General features: G+C 28.2%; 1 protein-coding gene across 1 annotated transcript; it reads left to right on the forward strand.

The window, feature by feature from the left end:
* The first annotated feature begins 914 nt into the window (after positions 1–914).
* On the forward strand, positions 915–23,349 carry LOC132946527 (E3 ubiquitin-protein ligase MYLIP-like). The gene is made up of 6 exons (XM_061016562.1): positions 915–1,851; positions 4,680–4,873; positions 21,292–21,526; positions 21,600–21,775; positions 21,922–22,141; positions 22,415–23,349. The coding sequence occupies exons 1-6, from the start codon at positions 1,765–1,767 to the stop codon at positions 22,817–22,819; spliced, it is 1,317 nt and encodes a 438-aa protein (XP_060872545.1). The 5' UTR covers positions 915–1,764; the 3' UTR covers positions 22,820–23,349.
* The last annotated feature ends 2,887 nt before the right edge of the window (positions 23,350–26,236 follow it).

Genomic DNA, 26,236 nt, shown 5'->3' on the forward strand with positions numbered 1-26,236 from the left:
TGAAGTAACGAGGAAGGGGAGCGTGTGAGATTGAACCGAATACCGATGACCACCCTGCAGATATTTTTGGCAATGTGTAGGGTAGGTATATGGCAAATAGGGGCTAAGCCCCCTCAAACGTTTCCTAATTTTTTTTTAAGCTTATTCAATATAATATTATATAGTAAGGATTCAGCCCCCCCCCTTAATCTCAAACGCTATTTGTGACTACGCATTTACCCATAAGACTTATCGGGCTATGAAGTTTGATTCTGAAAAATCTATCTCAATATAAATTATAACTGCAATATGCTGGGTTATTTTTACAGTTTACATTATTCGACCATGAACTTCCCTCAATGGATGGTTGGTTTCTTCACTCAAGACTACCGACTACTTAATTCACCACTTGCGCAATAAATATATTGTGTAATATATAAAATAAATTTAATATCAATGATAATAATAAAAACAATACTCAAGGACATGAGTATTTGATGATATATTAAATGATAATTTGTCCGGATGCGACGATGCCTTAGCGGAGGGTCGACAAATCGCCATGTGCGAAACAACAGCTTTTTTTGGGCACAATAATTATTATAATAATGTCATTGTTCGGCATTTCCGAATTTCAATTTCGTGCCAAATAAATCGCTCGGGATGCTGCAGCGTGGCAACGTGTGGCGTCGCGACTTGTGGCGGCATCGGCAACGGTGCCCCTCCGCCCGGACAAAGAAGGAAAAGCGCCAAGTGGCAATCGCGTTCACCGCGTCCGCCGATCAGCGATGGTTTTGGTGAGCGGGGGGCTATATATTATACTTATCTATGAGTGGGGGGTATAATGGTATAATACAATATTATACTTCTTAGAATATTTTTCTCTTCTCGCGGTTGTATTCGATCGCCGACCGCTGCCGACCACTGCCGATGATCACGCACGTCCACCGTTCCCGTTTAGTATTATAGTAGTACTATATTAATATTAGTACTGTAGTAGTAGTAACAGTAGTAGTACTGTAGTAGTAGTAGTAGTAGTAATAATAGTAGTATCAGCAGTTGTAGTAATCCACGGGTAATTTCCTCCTTCTCCTTTTCAGCCACACCGCTCGTAAAACGTAAAGTCGTTCTATGTAGCAGCTGATCGACGCTGCGAGCGCGTGTTGTTGGTACTTAGTTGGTTATTATATTATTTTGTAGTTTTTTTTTGTCTGCCGCTCAATGTTCATTAATCTCATTACCTGCAGACGGTTATTATTATAACGTTTTTGTTCTTCAATTTCTTTTTAAATTTTGATTTCACGTTGCGTTTTTTCCCGTTCGCCTACCGTGTTTTTTGCACGCGCGTGATCGCGAACTCCCGCCGTCGGATAACAATAAAAACAACAACAACAATAATAATAAAAAATAACATGTCTCCTCCAAACTCTGTGTCGTACACTGTGGTGGTCAGTCTGGTCAGTGGCCTGTTGCAGTGAACGGGAGTTGTGTGTGCAACAGTTCATTACGTTTATACGTTTCATTAACAATATTATTATCACCGTAAATGTGTATAGTGTGTACTGAGCTCGACGTGGCTGTCGTCCATTACTTTTGATAGCGACTGGTGTTTTATTTTCTTCGCCTTGTCGTCGATAATCGGACCCGCCGACGGTGTTGTGCCCCCCCCCCCCGCTTCACGACCGGCTATTTCATATTCTGTACACCCGTGGCCGCCGATCGCGGTGACAAACGCAGCGGCAGTAACGTTCGCGCGCGCAACCAGGCGAAATATGAACAGTGAAAATGTGGTGTTTAGTGAGCCAACCGAACGCAGTCGTTATAGAAGTCAGGCTCGACCATAAGGCAAAAGGTCTGGAGTGCCTGGAGAAGGTAAACACAATGTATTTAGCTTATATCTAGTTGTCGTCACTGCTCCACCGACTGTTTCCAAACTCCGGTGTCGATTGTCTTACGTTTTTTTTTTGTTCACACATCTGCTAGGGATATTAATTAGCGGAGGATCGTTGGTCGAGGCAAGTGACGCACAGCCTCAGCTCTATATTGAGAGAGAATGAAAAAAAATTATATAAATATTTAAATTTATATTTTTCATTTTAATATTGTTTTTAATTTGAACAGTTATTTTATATCATTAAAAAATTGTCCATAAATGTTTAGCTTTATTAATAAATTAATCCAAAAATGAATGAATATGATAACACCAATACAACTATGTCATTATGCTCGTTACAGCTGTCGAGTAGTCTATGGCCCAAACGTTCACTACCTTCACTTCTCACTTATGGTGAGAAGTGAAAAGTATTAAGCCCTAGTTAACCAATACAAAAAAAAAGAAGTTAAAATTAGGCTCATCAAATTGATCTTAATCATATATTAATACGTATTACCTACCTAATATTATTAACATTCTAAATATTATGATTGAGTTTTGTATTTTATAGTTACAATTATAAACAAATATAAGTTATTTGTAATCAAGTTTGTAGTTAATAGTTTTGAGAACATCAGAAATTTTGAAAATATCTGCTTCGCTACTTATTAGGTTTACGAGTCATCACTGAATTATTTTTATAATTGTTTGCTCTATTCTTGTTTCATTGGTCCATGACTATATTACAACACAAATACCTATGATTTGACAAATTTGTTACTAGATACCTACCAAAATTGTGTGTACCATACAAATTGAAAGATTTTTGTTGATGAATGAAAGCCAAGTAAAGTCAAGGGTAGTGTAAGTACCTACTTTTATTTCAGTTGAAAATGTTCTTGCAATTGATAGTAATTGAAATACAAGTCAAAAATATTGTAGTATTTGGTGAATGAACAAAAGTTTTTAAATTTGTCTTGATCAGTGGCAGATCCAGGGTTTAATTTTTTGTTTGGGAGGGCTTCTAAAAAAATTATTTCTAAGCCATAAATACATTACACACTTTAAAATATTTCTGTAAGTAAATAGAGGTGTCTGTTGTCTGTTGAAGAGGTCTGGTGGTGCGAGGTCCCTGCCCCCCCTGGATCCGCCACTGGTCTTGATTATATTCTTGTGTCTAACATCTTGATAGAAAGAAGTTTTGAGATGGGATAAAACGTTTCTGAGAATAACTGAATTGTAATGATTTTAATAAAGAAAAAAAACTTTAATTTCATCTTGTAAAACATTTTATTTTGTGGTTTGTGTGATTTTCATACCTACATTCTTAATTAATTTTAATGTCGTGGCTTGGTGTGGCGCAGTGTGTACACTTAACTGTGGAAATGCACTGAGTGTACGTAACGGCCGGCGTTGCTAGTTCCCGGATGGGTGACCACCCAAGATTTTGAGCAACGAATCCTAGCCACACATACAAAACGTGTTTTCAACTGTTCCTCCCCCTACTAACATCAACCTAAACAAACAAATAAACCAGCAGAGCTAATGGCCTAAGTTGCCGGGCCCAAGCTCAATAAAAAAAAAAAAAAATTTTAATGTCATGAATTATTTTATAGTTTAAATGTTTAATGTCAGGTTTAATTGCATTAATATGGTATTGTTTAAGGTATTGTTATGTGTACCTAAAACTACATAATATGCTTATATATAGGTTGGTCGTTGGTAGTTATGTAATAACATGAATAAAAGGTTTACAGAGTAGTTTTATAGCAAAACATTGTATTAAATATTTTAATGTGTATAACATTAAAAACAACCTACACATCTTCTCAGACATTTTATTTTATCTATGCCCTCGGTTGGAGTTCTTAGACTGGCTGTACCTATCAACTGAACTATAAAGGGTTTTATCGTTCTATGTATTCAATATGAATACCTTCTCCTTAGTATCATTTTTACGATTTAAAACTGGTGCTAATGTAGTAGGTATGTACATTTAAACTCTAATTTAACCTCTAATTTAACTATATTATTTTGTTGCTATTATTGTATATTATTTTGTATTTTAATTTTCTTTAGTGTATTTTTAATATACAGACATTTTAAAACTATTAAAATTACATTCAATGATAATAATAGTACTATTAGGTACCTATTATATGTGCATGAAGTAGGTGCCTATTATTTTTTTTTAACCTATTAGTAAATTTAAGTTCTACCTCATTCAGCCTCAGATCTAGCAAACAATAATATTATAATGTAAATAGGGACCTCAATTTTTAAATACACCATAGTAGATTTTACACAATATATTTGTTTCATTGTTTGTAAAGAGACCTATATAATACTGGATTTTGACAACATAGGTAATTAGTTAAATAAATAAATGGGTTAATTTTAGTTTTTTCAACAACAATCATCCTATCCTTATTACCTAAATTTTAAAATAAAATAATTTAGGTGGGAGTGTAGGTAATATCCAATAGGTACCTATACAGTTAACATAATAACATATTGTTATTATAAAGCTAAATTTTTAGTTGTTAGATGTTAATGTATTTACTCGCATACCTATATTATGTATTTAAAATTATTGAGTGATAATTTAATGTAGCTACCTATAAAAAAACATGTTTGAGTAAATAAAAACTTAAACTTATGTATTTATTAGATATTAAAATGTAATTAAATAGGGAAATAATGAAAATTAAATGTGTGATTTATTCAATCAATTTTTAATGACTACAAATATAATATCTTATCATTTTTTTAAATTAAAATTAGGTTACGATTTACCAAGATATTAAAAATTGTTAATGTTCAATAGGTATGTGAATGTTTGGGCATCAACAAAGAATGTGATTACTTTGGATTACAATACAAAACTGTCAAAGGACAAGATGTTTGGTTGAATCTAAGAAATTTAATAGAACATCAAGTAGCTGGAGTTCATCCGTATCGTTTTGCACTCAGAGTCAAATTTTGGGTGCCGCCGCATTTATTATTACAAGAATCAACTCGGTAAGTTTTAAAATTTAAAAATTATTTTTATCTTATTATAGTGAGATGTATATCAACATCTTAAAATATCAACTATAATTTATATGCATTATTCATTAATATATTGTATTTTAACAATTATATTGGGAAAGCAGATTAACAAAATGCGCTCTCATGGAAACAGTTTGTAACTTCTGATTCGGGATCTATAGATATTGTTTTATATTGGTTATTTTACTTTTTTTTATAAATTAATTTTGTTATCGAAACTTAATACGCTGGTATAGCTAACTTTATATGTTGGTAAGTACAATTTCTACTAATGTTATCAAATACATTTTAATACACTTCACTTAAAGCCTTAAAGCAAAATGTATACAAAATGTTGTGAAAATACATACAATCTTATATTCTGATAATAGAATCCAGACTCCACATAGGGGATAGAGAGGAACCCATCTAACCATCAGTAGGACAGGTGTTGACAGCGCTCCCAGTGTTAATCTGTTTTTCCAATATTACAGAATTTTATAATTACATACGAAATCATTAAATAAATTATCATTTCTTTGATAGGTGCTTTCTATTTACTACTAGGATATTTTCAAGTCTTATTAAATATTAACAAATGACAATTCCTTACATAGCTATAGAAAACTTAAAATCAAAATAGAAACTTACGATTAAGTAGGTAATTTCTAATTGGAGATGTTTATACGCGTGTTTATACTAGGTATTAAGAATTAACTTCAAAACTTATCTAAGTGTATACTACTATGTACAAATTAAGACATTTAACTTCTATGATACAACATTTGGTTGTTGCTTACATTTTGTCCTTAAATATATTGAATATTATACATATTAGTATATTACATATAATATCAATATAGGTACCTATAGTATATGATTCATTTTTTAAATGTAAAACGTACAATTATTGATTATAAATACCTACTATTTTAGTAATACAATTATATTTATAATCACTGGTACAACCTATAGATTAGGTTATTTGAACCAATTTTTAATATGGTGACATGAATATGTCATGGATTATATTCCATTGAAATTTGATGCTCAGTATTTAAAAATAAATTACGAACATCAAACTCCATTTATCATGAACCACTTTAATATATTTAGTACATTTCGAAAGCATATTTTGAAACTTAAATTTTCATTGTTATATAAAAAAGTTATCAAAAATTAAATCACTTTTATTAACTTGGTTGACGTTTTATTTTATCTTTATCTCTCAGTTTTTAATATTTCTGTTATGATTGGGATTTTAAAATCCGTTTTTGAAATTATACAGTGAGTTTTGAGAACGGTTTATTAAATTAAATTAAAGTTTCAGTAACAAATTTTTCAATAATTTAACTGTTGTCTAGTGATCAAAATCCCGAAAAATTTCGGGAAAAAAACCGTTTTTTCCTAGAGCATAGGAATATGTGGAAAAATGGGAGAATATTAAAATAATACATTTCCGAAAAAAACAGTTTTCGGAAATTAAAAAAAAAAAACCGAATTTTTGGAAAATTAAAAATTGTATTTACGCTTAAAAATTAAAATAGATAAGGAAATCTGTCATTGTCATTTCACATTTGCCAATCCTAAATTGGAATTTAATTTTTAAAAATATTAATATAGATATTTCAATATTAGTCTAAAAATAACGTAATTACATATCAAATAGGTATTTATGTGGGAGAGTGTATTCCCCCGAAAATAAATCACCTGTATTTTTAAATGTTATATAATTAATATTACTTGTAAGTTGTAGATAAATATAGATAGCACACGTTTCACAAAGAGTAACGATAATATTAATTATTAGGAAAATACGTAGGTAACAACAAAACATCATTGTCGGGATACAATAATATTTTATAAAATAAAACCATTTTTTCATTCAATTTTTCAGGAAAAAAGCCAGTTTTTTTCGTCAAAACATTTTTCCGGAAATTTTAAATGAAATTAAGTTTTTTTCGGAAATGTTGATCCCTAGTTATTATACCTATATTATTTTTCGGAATATCATCAGGATTTTTATTAATAAATACTTATTTTAATTAGAATTATAAGGGCCGTTCTTACAATGTCCGTTTAAAGTTAACGGACACTAAACCGTCAGAATTCTGCTGGTAGTAAAATCTGTTATTAGTCGGTTAGCGTTAACCGACACTTAACCGGAATTATATTGTAAATATTGTAATTAATTTATAAAATTGAAAGAAATTGATTTCAAGTTTAGTGTTTTGGGTTTTGCGAACGGTTTTTAAATTCCTAGGTTTTAGTTATGGTTCTTAACCTGGATTTGAAAGCTTTTGGTTTTGGTCGCAATTGCGGTATTGAACCTCAAAAACCCCAAATTTGTAACCAATTTCATAAAACTTATTTCGAGACCCAGTGTTAAGTAATATTGAATTCGTGGGGAAGTACCTACCTAAAGTACCTACCTACATAAATTTAAATTATATTCAAAATTATTAAATTATTAAATTTACATAAAATGCCTTAATAATTATACTTGTAGAATCAATAGATACCCATGTGGTATATTAATGTAATTATGTACACAACTAATACAATTATGATAACAAATACTTAAGTATTTATATTCTACAAACATTTATGAATTTCATTGAATGCAAGAAAAATGTGATAATCTGATTTTAAAGTATTATAAAATGAATATTAGGTACTTAACTTGCTAACTATCTAATTAAATCTAGTGTACATTTTTTTTTTTTATGTTCATTATTTATAGTTACATACTCTTAGTAATTTTTGTTTAGAATGGATTTTTTCCCAATAATGTTTAAAGAGAAGTCAATGATTAATAGACATTTTATTAAAAAATACATTTTGTCTGTATTTAGTTAGCAACTACAGTTGACCTTAGATAGAGCTAACAATTTAAAAAAAATGGCTTTATGTTTAATAATAATTGTGAAGAAACTACGTTTGTACTGTATTAAAAACTATTTGTGGATAATGGGTACCCGTGGGTACCTATGATAGCATGATCATTGAACAAATTAACTGTACAAATTATATAGGTACTTATTATTTATAAGTGTAGCAGTATATATATATGTATAGTATTACTTAGATTAATTTAAGAGGATACTTATCCGGGCATTATTTGTTTTTTCACTCTGACCCATGCGCTACATGGCAAATATTTTTGTTCAGCAGAACCAATCTTGTGTTCTTAGCTTAAATATTATAGTGAATTACATTATAAACAACAATGCAAAGAGAAAGTTTTCAAAATATTGTCATCCACATCATAAATATTATTTTATCGTATAATTTACATGATATGTTTTTAACGCCAGGGCCATCAAAATTATGTTTTATATGTTCTTATATATAATATAAAAAAAAAATTGGCCTTGTGTTTCCCCTATTTTTTTATTAAGTACTATTAACAATTGTTTCCTAAATTTCATAATTTGGATTCAATGTTACTCACAATGTGTTATTGATTGTTATTTAGTTAGTTATACTTAGTGGTTATTGACCTTGTACACAATCATTGATTTAAGTAATAATCATTAGATTTCTCCGGTTTGCATATTTATCATGTTAGATAGTGTGTTAAACGTGATAAATTCAGTTTTATTTCCTGGATGTATCAATTTTTCATATTATTCTTATCAGTTACATATATTTTAAGAAAAAGGTATCACATGTATTATCGTTTTCACTCAGATTGGTGATTTGTCCTTGCACTTGCACTCTTATAGACAATAGACTATTATTGGCAGATATGGGTTGATGATCTATACTCTATAGTTTATATTACAAAATAAAATAATACTACATTTTTAACAAATCGATTAGCGTTCTTAAACTTTTAACTTTTGTATTCAAGTAAATACGATGGGTAGTTTATGGTTGCTTTAAGTGCTTATCTGCGATACCTAATTTTTTCATAAAATTGTTACATACATTATATTAATTTTATTTTTCTATCCAAAACCAAATTTTACAAATAACCCCATAGAACAACAAACGGCCCAGAAAGATTCCATGAAATATCCAATTCCACCCAATTTTGCACTGAATTTCATAGTCAATATTAACACATTACTCATGTAATATAAATATTAAGTTGCAAAAATGAAACAAATGTGTTCAAACTCAAGTGGTTTAATGGCTCTATCCAATTTAATATGTAATCAGACTTTAATGAAAATATAATATAATACCTAAGTTCAAAATTCACAAAGATATTTTGATGTATTTATCTTTAATTGATTATATATTACGATGAAAATGTTTAGTTTAAATTTTCTATGACGAGTTTAGTTAATAATTTTATAATTTATTCACAATTCTTAGGTACCTAACCATTTTCCATTTCTTATTAAATTGAATTTTTTTTTTTTATTTTGAATATTTATTTTGATGATATTTAAACCATATTAAATTCAGGGTTAAATTCTATTATTAAATTGATTATTGAGTAATATAAAAATTAATTAATTTCAACCCTTAAATATATAAGTAGTTTATTTTTGGACAGAAACTCATTTAATTTGATTGTCTTAATTTGAAAATTGACTATTGGAAAAAGGATTTCTTTGGTATTCCTCAAATTGTACGCAATTGGGTTGTATCCTTACTTTGCATGCCCTATGCAATATTCATTTTTACATAATATTTATTATAATTTATAACATTATACAAGACGAACTGTGTTTTTATGATACCAAAAAGTACTTACTTGCATTTTACAACTGTACATGAAGTAAGTTTATGGATGGTAAGTTGTTGTTAAAGTAGAATTGTAAAACAAAAGCGATACCAACAGCTATATGTTTAATGTTTTTAACATTTTTGCCTAGGGTATGATGAAACATGTTATACAGCTATCTATAATCTATATGAGCTATATCAGTAAACTGAGATGCAATAGTCTTAAAAATAATTATTCCATGTGTGTATTATACAAAATTATCAGCTTGTTATTTAATATTTATTATAATATGGATTATGACAAAGTAATAAGAGATTTAAATGTTAGATAGTTTTATAGTAAAATGATGTTCATTGTAAAGTAGTACCTATAAATTACATATCTAACTTATATTTTACTTATGAAGAACTTTTTATCTTAAAATGACTCATTATTTTAAGCCAAAATATATATTTGGCTTTGATTAATCGATCAAAATCTAAAACAAGAAAACTAAATTATATTATCCGAATACAGTTTTTTAAATGGTCCATGGAAAAAAATAACCTACTCAATTTTTATACTTTTAATTTTTATATGATAGTTAAATAAAATAAGAGTTAAAAAATCTAAAATTAATAGAGGTTGGTATAATGCCACAATGGTATTTGCCATTTGGTACTATCATATAATTATTAATTTGTTATATTTTAAGACAGTTGAAATATTCAGTAAAAAATAAATATACTAATAGTAATAATACTAATAAACAAAAATAATAATAATATTTAAAAAAACTAAATTTTAAATAGGTAGTTAAAAAAATATATATAATATGCAGTATATACACTATAAATAAACAAGTATATGATAGTTTAAGTAGATCATAGGTGGATTAAAATGCCCTTTTTTTATTATTAAAAGTAATTAGTAATTCAATATTCTTTTAGGTGAAGCTATCACGTCTCATGTCTGTTTGTTAAAAAATGTTTTGTAAATTGAAATGGATTGACTAACATTAACTGAAGTTGTTGAAGTATATTTAAATGAGCTTAATATTACTGGGGCATTAAGTTGAACCCGGAGTTGAACCTCTTCACCTAATAATGCTTTATTCATTCTGCATAATATATTAATTAATCTCATATTTTCAGAAAAAATATCACATAATTTTCTTTTTAAAGTTACTTCTTTTAGAGCTTGGGACCAGGAATAACGTTAGTTTTTTCTTCTAATTAATTTAGAAAAACATTTTCTAAACATCTATTTAAATCTCTATATCCTCAATGTGAATTCTAATAGCTGGTGTATTATTGCTTGCTCGACGACTGACTATAATTTGTTTGTTTGCATAATTTCGTTGAAAAATAAATCCGTATTTGTATGTGGGTTTTTTACGATTGTTAAATTTTTTAGCAAGTTTTGCGTACATAATATAGGTGGCGTAAATTAAAAATGCTCATAATTCACTTCAAAACTTCAACTATCCTAAATACCCACTTACAAACACAGATAATGTTTTTACCATCAAGTTTTATAATAGGTCAATCAATTCACTCTAATTATAAACCAACATAACTAAATATTATCTGCTGAACGTAAATTTGCTGTGTTACGCACGCTTAAGACGGAAACAACAAATATCTGTGTAGCGTCCTCTTAAATACATTTGTTGTTAATTATATATTTATATATGTCATATTCTAAAGGGATGCATTTAAAATTGTACTTTGTATTGGCTATTGTCAGTTTTATTTATGTCAAGACTCAGATGAGTTGAATTACCTCTAAAGTCTAAATGTACAAACTAGACAAGCAAACATACATACGCACTACACAGTAAAATATTATTAGTGTAAAAACATCAGTAATAAATAGTGTATTCGAGTGTAATTTAATTGTTGATTTATACTTATAGGCAACTACCTACCAATATAATTTTTTTTATAAGTTTTATTTATTAATTACTATTGTTAATGCGTGTATATTAGGTTACAGCAGATAAAACCTCTCATATTGTCAATTGTTTTTTTTAGAAGCAACCTTCTAACATTTTCATATCACATAATATTTAATAGGTACATATTATTATATTATTCGGCTTTCGAATTAACTGTTCACGCTCTGGCGATGTGACTATAATTTTATCACTATTGTCACAGCTAATTTTTGCTTTTGCATATTATTTTATACTATATTAAAGTAATAATTGCTCCGAGTAAACAAAAAAAAAGCTCCGGGGAACGTTAATGTTATTCGCGATCATAGAACAAGGGTCTCCTCCTGTGTTTCATTGATAGCCTGTTACTTTATTGTTAATAAACTGTTGTGAGCTATGCTTCCGCCACAGTACATGACTAATTTGTCAATGGTGTCAAGTCAACATATTGAAAACACTAATAATTATTATCAGCGGTGTCGCACGAAATTCATTCTAAAAATGTCATTAATCATGTTCAAAGTGGCTTGAAAAATTAATCTTAGATTTACATATCATACTATTAATTCTTATTCCGTTTTTAGTTCTTTACTCTTTGTAGTATACTCAATACTTTATACAGTGTACCTAAATCTTATCTATTTCTATTGGAAATGCAAGAACAATTAATTAAATTAAATTAATAACAATTTATGTTATCCAAATCTCTCAGTCTCAGTAATGACTAATGAATCCGTATCGTTATAATTTTAACTACCTTAAATAATAATAAAAAAAAAAAAATACAGTACAGCCGTACAGATATACGGTATAGTTATTTTTATAACATCAGTTTTTGTTTTATTATATATTTTTCAAATAACCCAAATACCCAATAATTATTACTGGCTTTATCATAATATTCCAGTTTTATTTTACATACCTACTTAGCATTGATTACAAATACTAGTATTGATGCTACTTAAATTCAACTGTAGTTTCATATAAATTAAAAGCAATTTATCAATAATAACATGTACAATATTAACTATGATGTTAATATACGATATCAGTTATCAAAATGAGGGAACAATAATTAATGATATATTGTATTTATTTAAAAACGTTTTCTCTCGACTCAATAAAAATCCATTATCTATTAAAAATTATTATTCATTAAATTTTTACCAATTTTAGCAACTTAATTGTTTATAGTTTATTCATGGATTTCAAAATTCTTCGTATGGATGATAATCAGCTATTGACAAAAATACAAAATGTTCGTTTATTATCTTTTCTTTATTGGACTTTGTAATTACTTACCTACCTCGGTTTATTGTTTAGTCATGAATCTTTTATGTTTTTTTTTATTAAATTGCTTTTAGATGTATAATATAAATATATAATATTAACAGTATAGCCTGTATAGGTATATTTTATTTTTTTGCATAGGAAATTGAGTTCCACTCAAGTTACCTATATCTTCTCTTCTAGTAAAATTAGTATTTAATATTTATACTTACTGTTCACATTGTGGCGCACGTGACGTGTTGCACGGAATCTATGTACCTACGCTACCTATATTATAAGACAGACGTCATACAATTATTTTACCTCGGCGATACTGCAATACCGTCAGAATACCTTCTTAATGCTTGACACTCGTTTAATGGAGACATGGAGCCATTAGTTTTTATTCTAATATTATTTTACGAGCATAACAATTATTTATTTTTTACTAATATGTAACAATGTATGAAATAAATACAACTAATGTGGAATATTTTCATTGATCTTTATACTATAAATATAAGAATTTAATTTTGTTTAAACCTATTTTCGATTCTCATCAAACAGAAAGAATTTTTTTCATAGGATGTACTTACATTGAAAAACATCATTGGATTTTGCAATTATTTAAATCTATCACGACAATTCATTTTCAATATTACCAACAAAGGTCTTAATAGGTCATGTTACAATTATTTCGAACGTCACTGGTTGTTTACGGTTGTTTATAATGCCCGGAAATACACAGGATATTTTTTCGCAGTATTGATCTATATTCTAATTTCGTATAATGTATACTAACTAATTAATTTCTCCGGGTAAATAACAGATTATCAATTTGAAATAATTAAAAGATTTCTATAATGATAATAATTAATAAGTCGATTTTATTAAATCATAGGTTAAATAATGAGTTGTTTATTTAAATGTTTTAATAACCTGTCATCATAATGAAATCATTTTTGTTGATTACGGTTAAGTTGTAAACCAATCATTTGTAAAAACTGTTACATATAACATCCTCTCCTCGCTCATTCCTCAAAATAAAAAGGTTAATAAGGCATTTGGCAATGAATATAGCTCATTGCAGCAGTGTAATATTTTAAATGCGTTTTTATTGATCCTTAGTTATGAATTATGATCCTTCAAGGTATGCATTAGAACATAGATTACCAATAATTGTTTGATATTATGTTGTTTAGAACTGACTAGGTGGTGCTAAGTAGGTTTTTTAAATTTGTTTTTGTTTTTATTTCTATTCGACACATTTTAATGATTACCTAAAATATTTAGTTAGTATTGTCCAATATTGTTTTTCTTTTGATCTACTTATACATATCAAGGAAATAATTATAGAAACAATTTATATGCATTTTTTTATATTACACATTTTTATTATTCATATTTTATCAATTTTCGAATTAATGGCGATTTGCTCTGTTTATAATTACGCACATTGAATTACAAATACATTAATTATTATTTTGACCCTTAAAAGTTGGTAAACAACATCACAATCCTCGCAATTTATTATTTACTAAATACGTTACGTGGCAAGATTAATATTAAATATGTTGAATATATTATATTACATACTATTACTACTTCTATTATAGTCCGTTATTGCACTGAAGGCCTCATATATGCTTATCTATATACATATTATAAGCATATATCATTTTAAGGTTGTACTCGTAACATATTTTCCGGGGGGGGAGGGGTATGAAATCATGTTCAATTTTTAAGTTTACGTAATCTGAAAATCTTTCAAAAGGGGGGGGGGTGAACCCTTAACCTTAGCAGGTACGACCTTATTGTAGTAATTAATATACTATAGTAATTTATTAAATACCTTTTTCTTGGAAAAATCACTTTTGAGTACCATAATTTGAATGTCAAATGTCATTGAAAAATAAATATTTATATACAATTCAATAATTAAATAATTATCAAGAATACAATATTTTGCCATCGCCAGTATTCGATCTACATAGGTATTTATAGTCACACGTGTGACACTGTTATGTGCTATTTTGTTCACAATATTTCCATGCCAAATATAAAGAATTTATTACCTTTAGTTTAATACAAAACATATGCTTGCATTGGACTTATTTTTATTGTTCAATAACACATCATGAGTGTTTGGACAAAAGTTCATCAGTCAATTTTTGACTTCAAATTAATTTCAAATTAAAATACTCATTACATTTTTAAATGAGGAAAAGTATCTTATCATTACTTTTTACACTAGATTAATTAATATTGATCATATTGTTAGTTTCCGTATTCACCGGGTGTTACACAAATAAAAATTGTTTCACGGCCATACTTGCCAGTGAGTTAAGGTCAAATGATGTGTCGATGATAAAGTATAGTTGTTGTCGCCTATATGATGCTAGTTTGGTTAAAAATATTTTTTTTTAATAAAGCTTGGATTAATTTTGAACGAAACATTAAATTTCCAATCGCACATAAATGTAGTTCTTTTTATTCCACTTTAACTTGTTTAGTTGATTAATTGGCTCCATAATTCAATAAATATATAGGTAATTGTTTTGTTTTATATTTTGCCTAAAATATGGGCGTGTGTGAGAATTAATTGCTTTCATAATCAAATTTAAAATGCCTGCGTAGATGAATGTCATTATTAAATTATAAAAAGGTGGGTAAATGGATGTTGCTCTGCTGTACAGTATTTTACAAGTTGGTCACTATAATGGATGGTGTTAAAATTGAATTCGATGATATAAATATCACTGTATAAGAAAAACAATTCTGAGCGAAAACTGTCAGTCAGCCCAGGCGCCCAGCCTATGATATTACCAAGTATATTTGATGATATTATTGTGAATAAAGTAATTTATATATAACCTATTTACGTGAAGACTTGTTTTAAATTTTCAATCCTTAGCTATAAAAGTTGAACATTTTATAAATTTTATACTACAAAATAATTATTAAATTTAAAATTTGATAAATGTTGTCAAAATTTGAACTTTTAAATGCATATAAAAAAAATTGTGACTATGTATTTTTAATACTTTTAAACTGCTATTGTAACAATATATCAGGAGCCTTGCATTAAAATTTCACGCTTTTTTACACAACAAATAAAATTTTATTGATATTTATAGAAAAAAAAAACTAAAAAAAAATGGAAAATGTCCGTAAACAGCTCAAAATAAGTCAAAATATTTGGAAAATGTTATGGTGTATAGAAAATGCTAATATAAACATTCAGTCAAAATTGCATGTACCTAGATTCATTTGTTTTAGAGTCGCACCAAAAATTTTCTCAAAAACAGATTTTGCGTAAAAATTCCTGTTTTTCCTTACATTTTTACTTTTGACCCCCCAAGGTACCAACTAGATTTACTTTCCTATCAGAAAAGATACTGTTGAAAAAAATCTAAGCATTTTTAGTGTCCTAAAAGGTGATGACAGACATAAAAATAAAAATAATAAAACACACATCATCGTAAAATCAATACATTCATAGCTTCGCTCAGAATCTAAAATAATAGACAACACAATAGTATGGTTTTTTGTTAGTATATCGTGATTTAGAGGGACGCGTGGTATCTCATAAATAAAATGTTTAGATAAATTTATTGAATCGTATGCATAGTTAATGACATGTTAATATGACCTATAAACTATTAGGTGCAAATTCTGGATGTGGTGTATGATTAAATCACACAATATTGCACTCAATGCTAATTAAGATTCTTTTTTCAAAAATTACATGCAGTAAATTTATTGCATAATAGTATCTATAATACTCTTAGAATTGTGAAATATCCTAGTTTTAAATGCCAAAAATATTAATAGAATGCGTATCCATAGTGTTTTAATCACATTTTTCGCGTGACTAAAAAATATGACAAACAATTATTCAAACAAAAGATTATAATATTTTATATGTATGTTTCTTTAATTTTTTTACTGGACAAATTTTAAATTCTTAGTGGAGCGACGTATTGATTTTACAATGATGTGTGGTTTTTTTCTCTGTCATCACTCATCACCTTTTGTCCTTTGGGGTAGTAAAATGCTTTGACTTTGGATGGGAGTTTCTGGTAAGCTAATTGGTATTTTGAGGGGTCAAAATTGAAAATGCCCAGTACTTATAATTATAACCAAGGAAAGCAGGAATTTTTAAATCCAGTATTCAAAAAAATCAATTTTGTTTTTTTGATGTACTATGAACTCAAAAATAAATAACCTTAAATACTTGAATTTTTTACAGTATATATTTTATTGGTACAATTATTTCCTATACATGATACAATAGTCAAAATACATTGTAAATATCAAAATTAACATTGAGTTTATTAAAGATCATCTAGATATTTTTCTAATCGGTAAAATTGGTCTTGTATCTATAGCGATTACGTTGATGTCAGCTTCTCTGCGTTGAAGATTTATTTACTGATAAATACATTGTTAGTTTAGTAGTTTAGTCTTAATATCAACAAGTGTCTAGTTCAGAGAATAGATTTTGTTACATTAGGATAGTTTGGCTAGGTAATCAAAATTATATTATTATTAATAATGGAGATATTTCGAATGATTTTTTTTTATAGACTTTCGTACGTACATATTAAAATAGATACTATGATACCAGTCCACTAGAGAAAAGTTTAACAATATGCATAATAATGCCCGTAACCTAACGTAGTTAGTCAATTGATGTTTATTTATCCATGACTGTATTATGTTTATTCTTGTGGCGACGCACTACGAAGCACGAGCGCACTCTGTTTGTTCGCCTCAACTGGCACCAACAACTAAACCGCGAATTAGTGCATCACTACAGTCTACCCAGTCATGACAACCGCACATCACCGTGATATATAACGATGCCCGAACATCAGATACTAATAAATTGTGTCTCTCGCCAAATTATTATAGATAACTATTAACATAGAATATTAATATTCTTTGCTATTAATCTCATTATCCTATTATCACATAACATGTGTAATCACTATTTTTTTTCCATATTATATTACTATTCAAAATGCACATATGATATATTTCCTTTTTTTTGATGTAAAAATGTCAAATTGTCAAATTACGAAAAAGGAAGTACAGATTACTTAATAATATAATTTGGAGAAATATTGTTTATACTTTTACTTAATTACCATTTCTTTGAAACCACCTATTCTTAGGCAAAACCGTATTAAATTGTTGTATGGTGAAATTAGAATTTTGCGGAAACAAGCTTCAAAATATTAAAATATTATATAAATATATAATTATTATTGAAGCTGACACTATTTGTGATATAGTTACGCAATCCAATTTCAAATTTCGATACTTTGACAATTTATAATGTTGTAAGTTCTAAGCATATAATTTAGAAGTTAATAGTACGGTTCATCCCCGCCTTCGCCTACATCAATGTCCTCAATATCAGCTGAATAATTAAAAGTGATAATGGGTGGTTCATATTTGAAAAACATAAATTTTTATCGTCACAGTATCATCCTCAAGTGATACAAAAAATCTGAAGTATTCGAAAATATGGTCTTCAAATTTATTTAAAAATACTAAAATTTGAATTTGAATATAATGCTTAATGTAAGCATAAAAATAGGGTATATATTTTTTAAACATATTTAAAAATTCACCATGTATGTTAAAACAATTATTTTATTTGGATTGTATGTGAATCTAGATGCATTAAAAAGTAGGAACCTATAGTCCGATAAATGTAAGTAAATGTGCATAAATCATAATACAAATATGAAATATGTTTACGATAAAAATTCAGCCTATCTTTTACTGAGGCGAGAATGCGAGATCAAAAACTAAAGTATTAGGAATAAAACTATGGAAATCCAGTTAACGTGTGCAATGTATTTTGTAGATGTGTTTAACAATAATGACACGAAAAAATTTGTGTAGGTATAATGTTGTGGGCAGGCGTGAAGTTTTGGCAAAACCGGTTTTAGTGTCTTGGAAATAAAATACCGTGTTTCACAATATTACTATTTGACATTTGTACACATCTACACTCTACTACAACTGCTATTATCCGTTACCTAATCAAATGGAAGCGCGTCAAAATCAAGACAAAAATTGCTCAAAATTGCGCATCGATTTTACTGTGCGCGGTATATGCATGCTCCCAGTGGCGTAGCCAGGATTTTTTTTCGGCGGGGGCTAATCAACTTTTACACTCTTACACATTAAATACGTACTAGCACAGATAGATAGCTGAAAATACATTTTTAAATATTTTAAATACAATTTAAGACTTTTTGAGCGACTATCATAGACCATTAAAATAATTTTTAAATGTTCTCAACATTTCGGGGGGGGGGGGGCTGCAGCCCCCTTAGCCCCTCCCCTGGCTACGCCACTGCGACGCTCCACACGCCGTGTAATCCCGGCTTTATACATTTAAACGGTTTTGTTTTATTTGTTGGTTGAGGAAATAAAAAAGCACAATTTAGTGTCCATGAGTGCACGAGACATGTCGAATGTACGAACATCACTAATAATATAGTTACCTAACCTATAAGTTATAACAGCTGATTAGTGGATTTACAAATTAGTTTCTGCACGAATCCACAAAATGTGATGTGTTATAAAAATGTATTAACCTAATGCTTATTGACTAATTTAGAATAACAAAAAAAAAAATAAATTTGGTTTTGTTTGGAATATTGAAGTGTATATTTCCTAAAGCTTGCTCTTGAAGAATATAGTAATAATTATTATTTTTGTTATCATATTCTATGGGTATAATAATTAAAATCAAAATAATATTAGTCACATTTGGCAACCTATCTGCAATTACCACCGTCCACCGACCATTAAACGTGTAAGTACTAGGTAGGTATGGGTTTTTATCTTGTGAGCGTTTTTAAGCCGTATCATTCCTCATACGTCATAATTAATGTTATTGGGGTCACTGAATGAAAAAAAGATTGACCTCAATTGTAAGATGAACATTTACACCTAAAAAAATAAGCCTGCATTTTAATTAGAACGTTTCGGTAGTCGGTATTAGCTCATTCATAATACAATCTTTGCGGCCGCCGCTGGGTTGTGGAATAATTTTTTCTTGAATATACAGGCCATTTCTCACAATGAAATAAAATTTTGATTATGAACTCTCGTTATAATAATGATAATATTTATAACCTCGAGAATTATAGTTTAAATAATACCAAGTAAACATTGCATTATTTTATCATTAGGTATGTATAATGTATTTGATGTAACACGAACATAAGTATACTGAAATAGTTTGAAGTTATAACTTACAATAGTAGTAGATAAGTGTTATCGTGTAACTTTAAAATATAAATCTGCTTTTCTAGTGTTATTTTCAAATTTATCAATTTTAATTTTTTTCTAGAACTTCTAATACTATTATTCTAAAAACTTCGGTGTTTTGGAAAACATTTGTTAAAATGTTATGTAGAAATTTAAGTATATCCCAAAATCTAAAATATTTAGGTATCTAAATTTTCTGAACATAATGTCTTACTTTATACATTTAATGAGTCGATCATAATTCTATTTAATCGACGTGTTATTTTTTGCGACTAAACTCAACCATGAAATACAAACTCACCGATCATACCTACTTATTTTTTGAAGTCCTTACGCAAATAAAACATAACTACGTAAATCTCTATTTTTGTAGTAGTACATTGTAACGACTTTTAAATAGGTCAAAAACTCAAAAATATCTTAAAGAATTAAGAAAATGCATTAAAAAGTCTAAAATTTCCCCAAAAGTATAAAAACGGCTAAAATGCAAAAAATTCCCCAAAAATGTTTTGTGGTTAAAATATGGAGTAATTGAAACAAATTTGTAGCTTGGAAAATATAGTGCAAGACATCCCAAAAAAAGATACAAATTTATTGATATCCGGGCCATAATAGTTAATATGATTTATTTTGAAACCATGCTTATCGTTTATCGAGTTAATATTTATAACCTAATAATATACTAATATAACTAAATATTTTATTTTTTTTTAGTTTCATAATAATTTATAAGTTTGTATTTGAACTATTTGTGGGTATAAGACTATGTATAAATACAGCTCATGGGTCTATCCCCCCCTTCCGTAATTACGCCCCTACTGTACACATCTTGTAATCTTGTAATTTTTTATCACCTTATATGTAGTTTTATACTTCTATGCTTTGGGAGTAGCTTTTCCGTGTTGGGAACTTACCATGGAGCAATATATACTTGGTACTTACCCTATATCCTGGAGCTATTAAAACAACATTATATTTTATGTATAATATTATTTGTGTATATGATAATATGTATATTATACTATATGTGCATTTGTCTGTCTGTGTAAAAATGACTGGCATATTATTATGTACCAGTTATATATTATATCTTATTATATATTATATATAAATATATTTCTAAGTATAGGTACCATTTTATTTTATAGAGCTTCTCTAATTTGTATTTGTTTTTATTATTTTTTACAATTAATTAATACGATTATCATTATATTTATTTTTATTATTATTTTGTTATAGCCATCAGTTTTATTTACATGCCAAGTTAGAGCTATGTGAAGGGCGTTTAAGACCAACAGATAGCCAAGCAATATGTAAAACTATTGCATTATTGGCACAGGCTGAATTCGGCGATTGCGATGACTCGGTTGCTCTTGTGCAGTTTTTCGCATATTGGTGTGAACATTTGGGCGCACCCAAAGATGATGATGAGTTTATCATTGATCATATTCAAAATCTTCAGTCTGAAATGAAAGTATGTGTGATATATTTTTATTTTTAATATTTATTTTAGTTAAAACTTTGTAAGTATATTGTTATATTTTAAGGGTATGAAACAAACAACTGCTGAATATTGGTTGATCAAAGAAGTTTCTGGTCTTCAAAACTTTGGTGAAGAGGTATTTGAAGGCAGAACAACAAATGGTTCTTCAGTATTAGTGGGAGTTGGACCACACGGTATTAGTCTGGAGCACCCAGATCAAGCTGATCATGAAAAACAAATGTAAATATTAGTACTGGACATATTAATTGTTAAGAAGGATGAGAACATTTATTAGACATTGTTGAATTCAATCCTTCTATTTTAAAACTATTGTGCACTATTTCAATATAACATTTTTATTAATATTGTAAAATATAAATTTTTAGGATTCCTTATACTGCGATCCGCAGTGCTGCCAGCCATCGTCGTGTATTTGAGATGTGGTATTTGGCAGGTGTCGAACATTCCGAAACACTAATTGTATTGAAATTAGAATCTAGTTTGGGTGCAAATACTCTTTATAGAGCACTTACGGAGAAACATGCATTCTATAGTTGTGAAACAGTGAGAGGCGCTGTTACATCACAATATATCAGGGATCTCAAGGTAGATATTAAATTATTTTGAGTATAAAAAATGTTCTGTAAATTTTCAAAGTTAAAAAATAATTGCACATGTGAATGCCTTTGTTAACATAACATTCTATAAATGTTGTTACCTAAATTTGAAACACTGAACTAATGAAAGTGTTAAATCAAATGCAATTTTATCAAAGATATTAAAATGTTCTTCTACCATTTACAGCTGACCTATGATAATTTATAAATACAATTATGTATGTACTAAAAACTGTTGTTGATGTAATAGTTTTATTTTCAGGGTACAATTATATCTATATTTAATGAAGATTCACCATTAGGGAAAAAATACGTGTTTGATATACAGAGGACCTGTCGTGAAGTGCATGACAATGCACGTCGTGCACTTTATGAAAAGCAAAACAAAGTCACACCATCCAGCTCTACTGTGGTACTGACTTCGCCTGAACCTGAGCCAACTACTTCACAGGATAGCTACAAACTGGCCAAGCTCATTGATGCGCTTACGTGTAGAATTTGCATGGATGCCACTATTGATCATGTATTTTTCCCATGTGGACATGTTATTGCATGTGGAACATGTGTCAAACGATGTGAAACTTGCCCACTGTGTCGAGGTGCCATTGATGAATCTAGGCATGTGTTTATTCCGACTTTAGCTGACTTGCCAGGTCTTCATCATTAATGATGTAACCGAGTAAAGTATGTTCAAGTCATGATGACTCATAGTGGGCACACTGTCATCAAAATTGACCTCGAAGCATGAATGTCTGTGATAATGCTAATATATCAAAACTTCCTATACTTTCATACTTATTTATTTTTGTTAAACAAACATTTTTTTATAGTATTGATGTGAACAATGGATAGGATATTTCATTTGTATCATTTACATGTTGTTTATAATTCATTTAGTTTAAGGTAATATATTTTTAAGTATAGTTTTTATACAAACTCATAAGTAAATTAAGTTCTTGTGTTACCATTAAACTATTAATTTGTATAAGTCAGATAGATGACACAATTGTTTGTTAATACAAAACGTTAAAATTGAAGTTTAAGTACAATTCACATTATGAGTACCTATATAATATAAAGTTGAATTTTTCTTTATTATTTTTGTTCAAAATATTATTTTATTTTCATTTATTCTAACATTATTATCATTGTGTTATGATTCATAACTTATGAAATATATAAAATTATGCATATGAATTGTGTTTGCACATTTTTCTTTTTAGATTTCAACAATATAATTTAAATGAAAATTTAATAGAGAATTTAGATATGATGGGATTATCATTTTTAATAATTGTTTTTAATTATAATTAACAATATTTTTAATATAAATGAGATTCTAAAAAATAAAACAAAATATTATATAACCAAATTAAAATCGTATGACTTTTTAGATTCTGAGCGATGAATATATTGATTTTACAATGATATGTTTTTTTTTACGTTTATTGTGTACGTGATAAGTAGTCAAAATAATTCTTCAATTTTCAACTTATCTTTTCTGGTGGAAAGTGTATCTAGTTGGAACATTGGGAAGGTCAAAATTTAAAATTTCCAGTAGTATTCAAAAGCACCTGGAAAAAAAATTAAAATTATGATTAAACGGGAATTTGTACGCAAAATCGGTTTTTGACAACACCGATTTTGATTTTTGGTGTAACTCTTGAAAAAAATACCGTAGATACATGGATCTATACACCATAAAAATTTCGAAATATTGCAACTCTTTTTGAGCTATAGGCATATAGGTTCTTATAGTAATAACTAATAAGAAAATGTGGTTTTATTATTTTTTTTTTTTTAAATTTTTGTTGATAAAATATTTTATGCTGGATCAAAAACTTGAAAGTGTAAAATTTGCTATGTAAAATTTCACTGAATGTTTATATTAGCATTTTCTATACACCATAACATTTTCAAAATATTTTGACTCTTTTTGAGCTATTTACGGACATTGTTAGTTTTTAATTTTTTTAGTTTTTTTTTTCTATAATTGTCAATAAAATTTTATTTGTTGGCTTATAATGTGTAAAATTTTAATACAAGGCTCCTGATATATTGTTACAATAGCAGTTGAAAAATATTAATAAAACATAGGCACAATTTTTTTTTATACGCATTTAAAGTTTAAATGTTGACAACATTTATCAAATTTAAAATTTATTTATTATTTTGTAGTTAAAAATGTATAAAATGTTCAACTTTTATATATAAGGATTAAAAATTTAAAAGAAGGTTCCACGTAAATAGGTTATAATATATAAATCACTTTATTCACAATATAATATCATCAAATATACTTGGTAAGTTTTTTTTATAGTTATTTTAAGTTCAAATTTGGACGAAATAACATATTAAATAACCATATTCGTGGGTACTTGAAACTTCTCAAGTATATTATTATATATAAATATTGAAATATGATAATATGCAAATAATATTAGTTAAATTTACCGGCTACCGTATCAATAACAATATAAATATATTACATAATATTCTAGGCTGAAAATCCGTCCCCGCTCAGAATCGTTTTTCGTATAAAATGATATAATATCATTGAATTCAAATTTAACATGATCCATTACAGTGACCCACTTGTAACCTACTGTACAGCAGAGAGACACCCCCTTATCCGTTTTTTAAATGGCTGCGTGACGTCATTGGACCGGGCTTGGTTTATCTTATAGGTATTTGTATATGGACTTTTTGTTGAAAGCTGATAAAAAAAATAAAAATATAATGAGTAGGTAAGTCGTAAGTATATTATATTATAATGTTATCAAAGCTCACCAAACTCAGCTCACAGATCAACGAACAATTGGTATAATATTGATTTAGGTAATTAGGTTAATGACAAAAATCCAACTATTTGAACATTGGCTACGAAAATTCGACTAGAAAATGCAGCAGATGAAACAAAAATTGCACGGCTTCGGGCCTGATATCAAATGGTACCAATGGACCCCATCGTCCACCATCAGTAAAAAAAACATAAATTAATGCATACCTGAGAAACATAATGATGGAAGTAGTGATATTCTGCCTTTTTTAAATGCCATCGCTAATTTTATCAAAAAATAGTGTACTCTACCTCATCCACGTAATATTGTATTATTGAACATTTTAACTTAATATATTTTATATTATTTGATTATAACAAAATTTCAAAATGTCTGTGGTCATCTATAAAACGTTTTTCTAAACGATCTTAATATGTTTATGTCTTAAAGATTATTAAAATCATTGAAATATGTGGTACAAATAATTAATAAAGCTGTAACTGGAAAAAATGTTTTCTTTCAATTTGTATAGAGGTGTATTATATAATTACACAAAAGTGAAGAAATTTACAGGGATAATTGCATGATTAAAATCAAAACTAAATTAAAAATATGTATCAACCATCTTCGTTATTTTTCAAACGGTAAACAAATTATCATTTTATCCTAAAATGTAATATTGATTTCCTGAACATAATCTTTTTTTGAGTTATGGCCTTATTGTATATTGACATAATTCGTTCACCACCAAATGTATAGCCGCATTATTATGTGACAACGTCATATAATACTAAATACATCCTGCTGAAATGAATAAAATATTTAAGGTGTATTCATACCAGCAGTTTCTAAGGAGTAAAATATAGGCAAATTTTCTTTTTTCTAATTTTCTATTTATGTGTATCACCACACTCACGTTTGTAACCGTACTATAAGGTTAGGTTAGGTACTGTAGGTACCACAGCTATAATAGATAGTAGACATTTCTATCGCTATAATATTAATCAATAATGTTAAATCGACTTTTTAAAAAAAAAACATACTTTTTTATTCTCTATGGACGTACTGATATATAAAGCAATAATAAAAATACCGTCGATGGGTGGGGGGGGGGGGGTCATGGCACCTCTGGCACCCCCTGGATACGCCACTGTATTTAATTATTTTTTGTTGATGGACTATATTATAATATGTTAAATTTACAATATCTATACTCTATAGTAGGTAATATTAATTACAGTAATCATAATCTGAATATATAAAATCATAATACCACTCACTCACTGATAGCTGTAACTAAAAAA

The sequence above is a fragment of the Metopolophium dirhodum genome, chromosome 6, assembly GCF_019925205.1.
Source record: "Metopolophium dirhodum isolate CAU chromosome 6, ASM1992520v1, whole genome shotgun sequence".
Classification (NCBI taxonomy): Eukaryota; Metazoa; Arthropoda; class Insecta; order Hemiptera; family Aphididae; genus Metopolophium; species Metopolophium dirhodum.

Coding starts and splice junctions, on each gene's coding strand:
- LOC132946527 (XM_061016562.1), top strand. CDS start 1,765: ATGTGGTGTTTAGTGAGCCAACCGAACGCAGTCGTTATAGAAGTCAGG. Junction 4,874..21,291: donor TTATTACAAGAATCAACTCG/GTAAGTTTTAAA, acceptor ATTTTGTTATAG/CCATCAGTTTTATTTACATG. Junction 22,142..22,414: donor AATATATCAGGGATCTCAAG/GTAGATATTAAA, acceptor TTTTATTTTCAG/GGTACAATTATATCTATATT.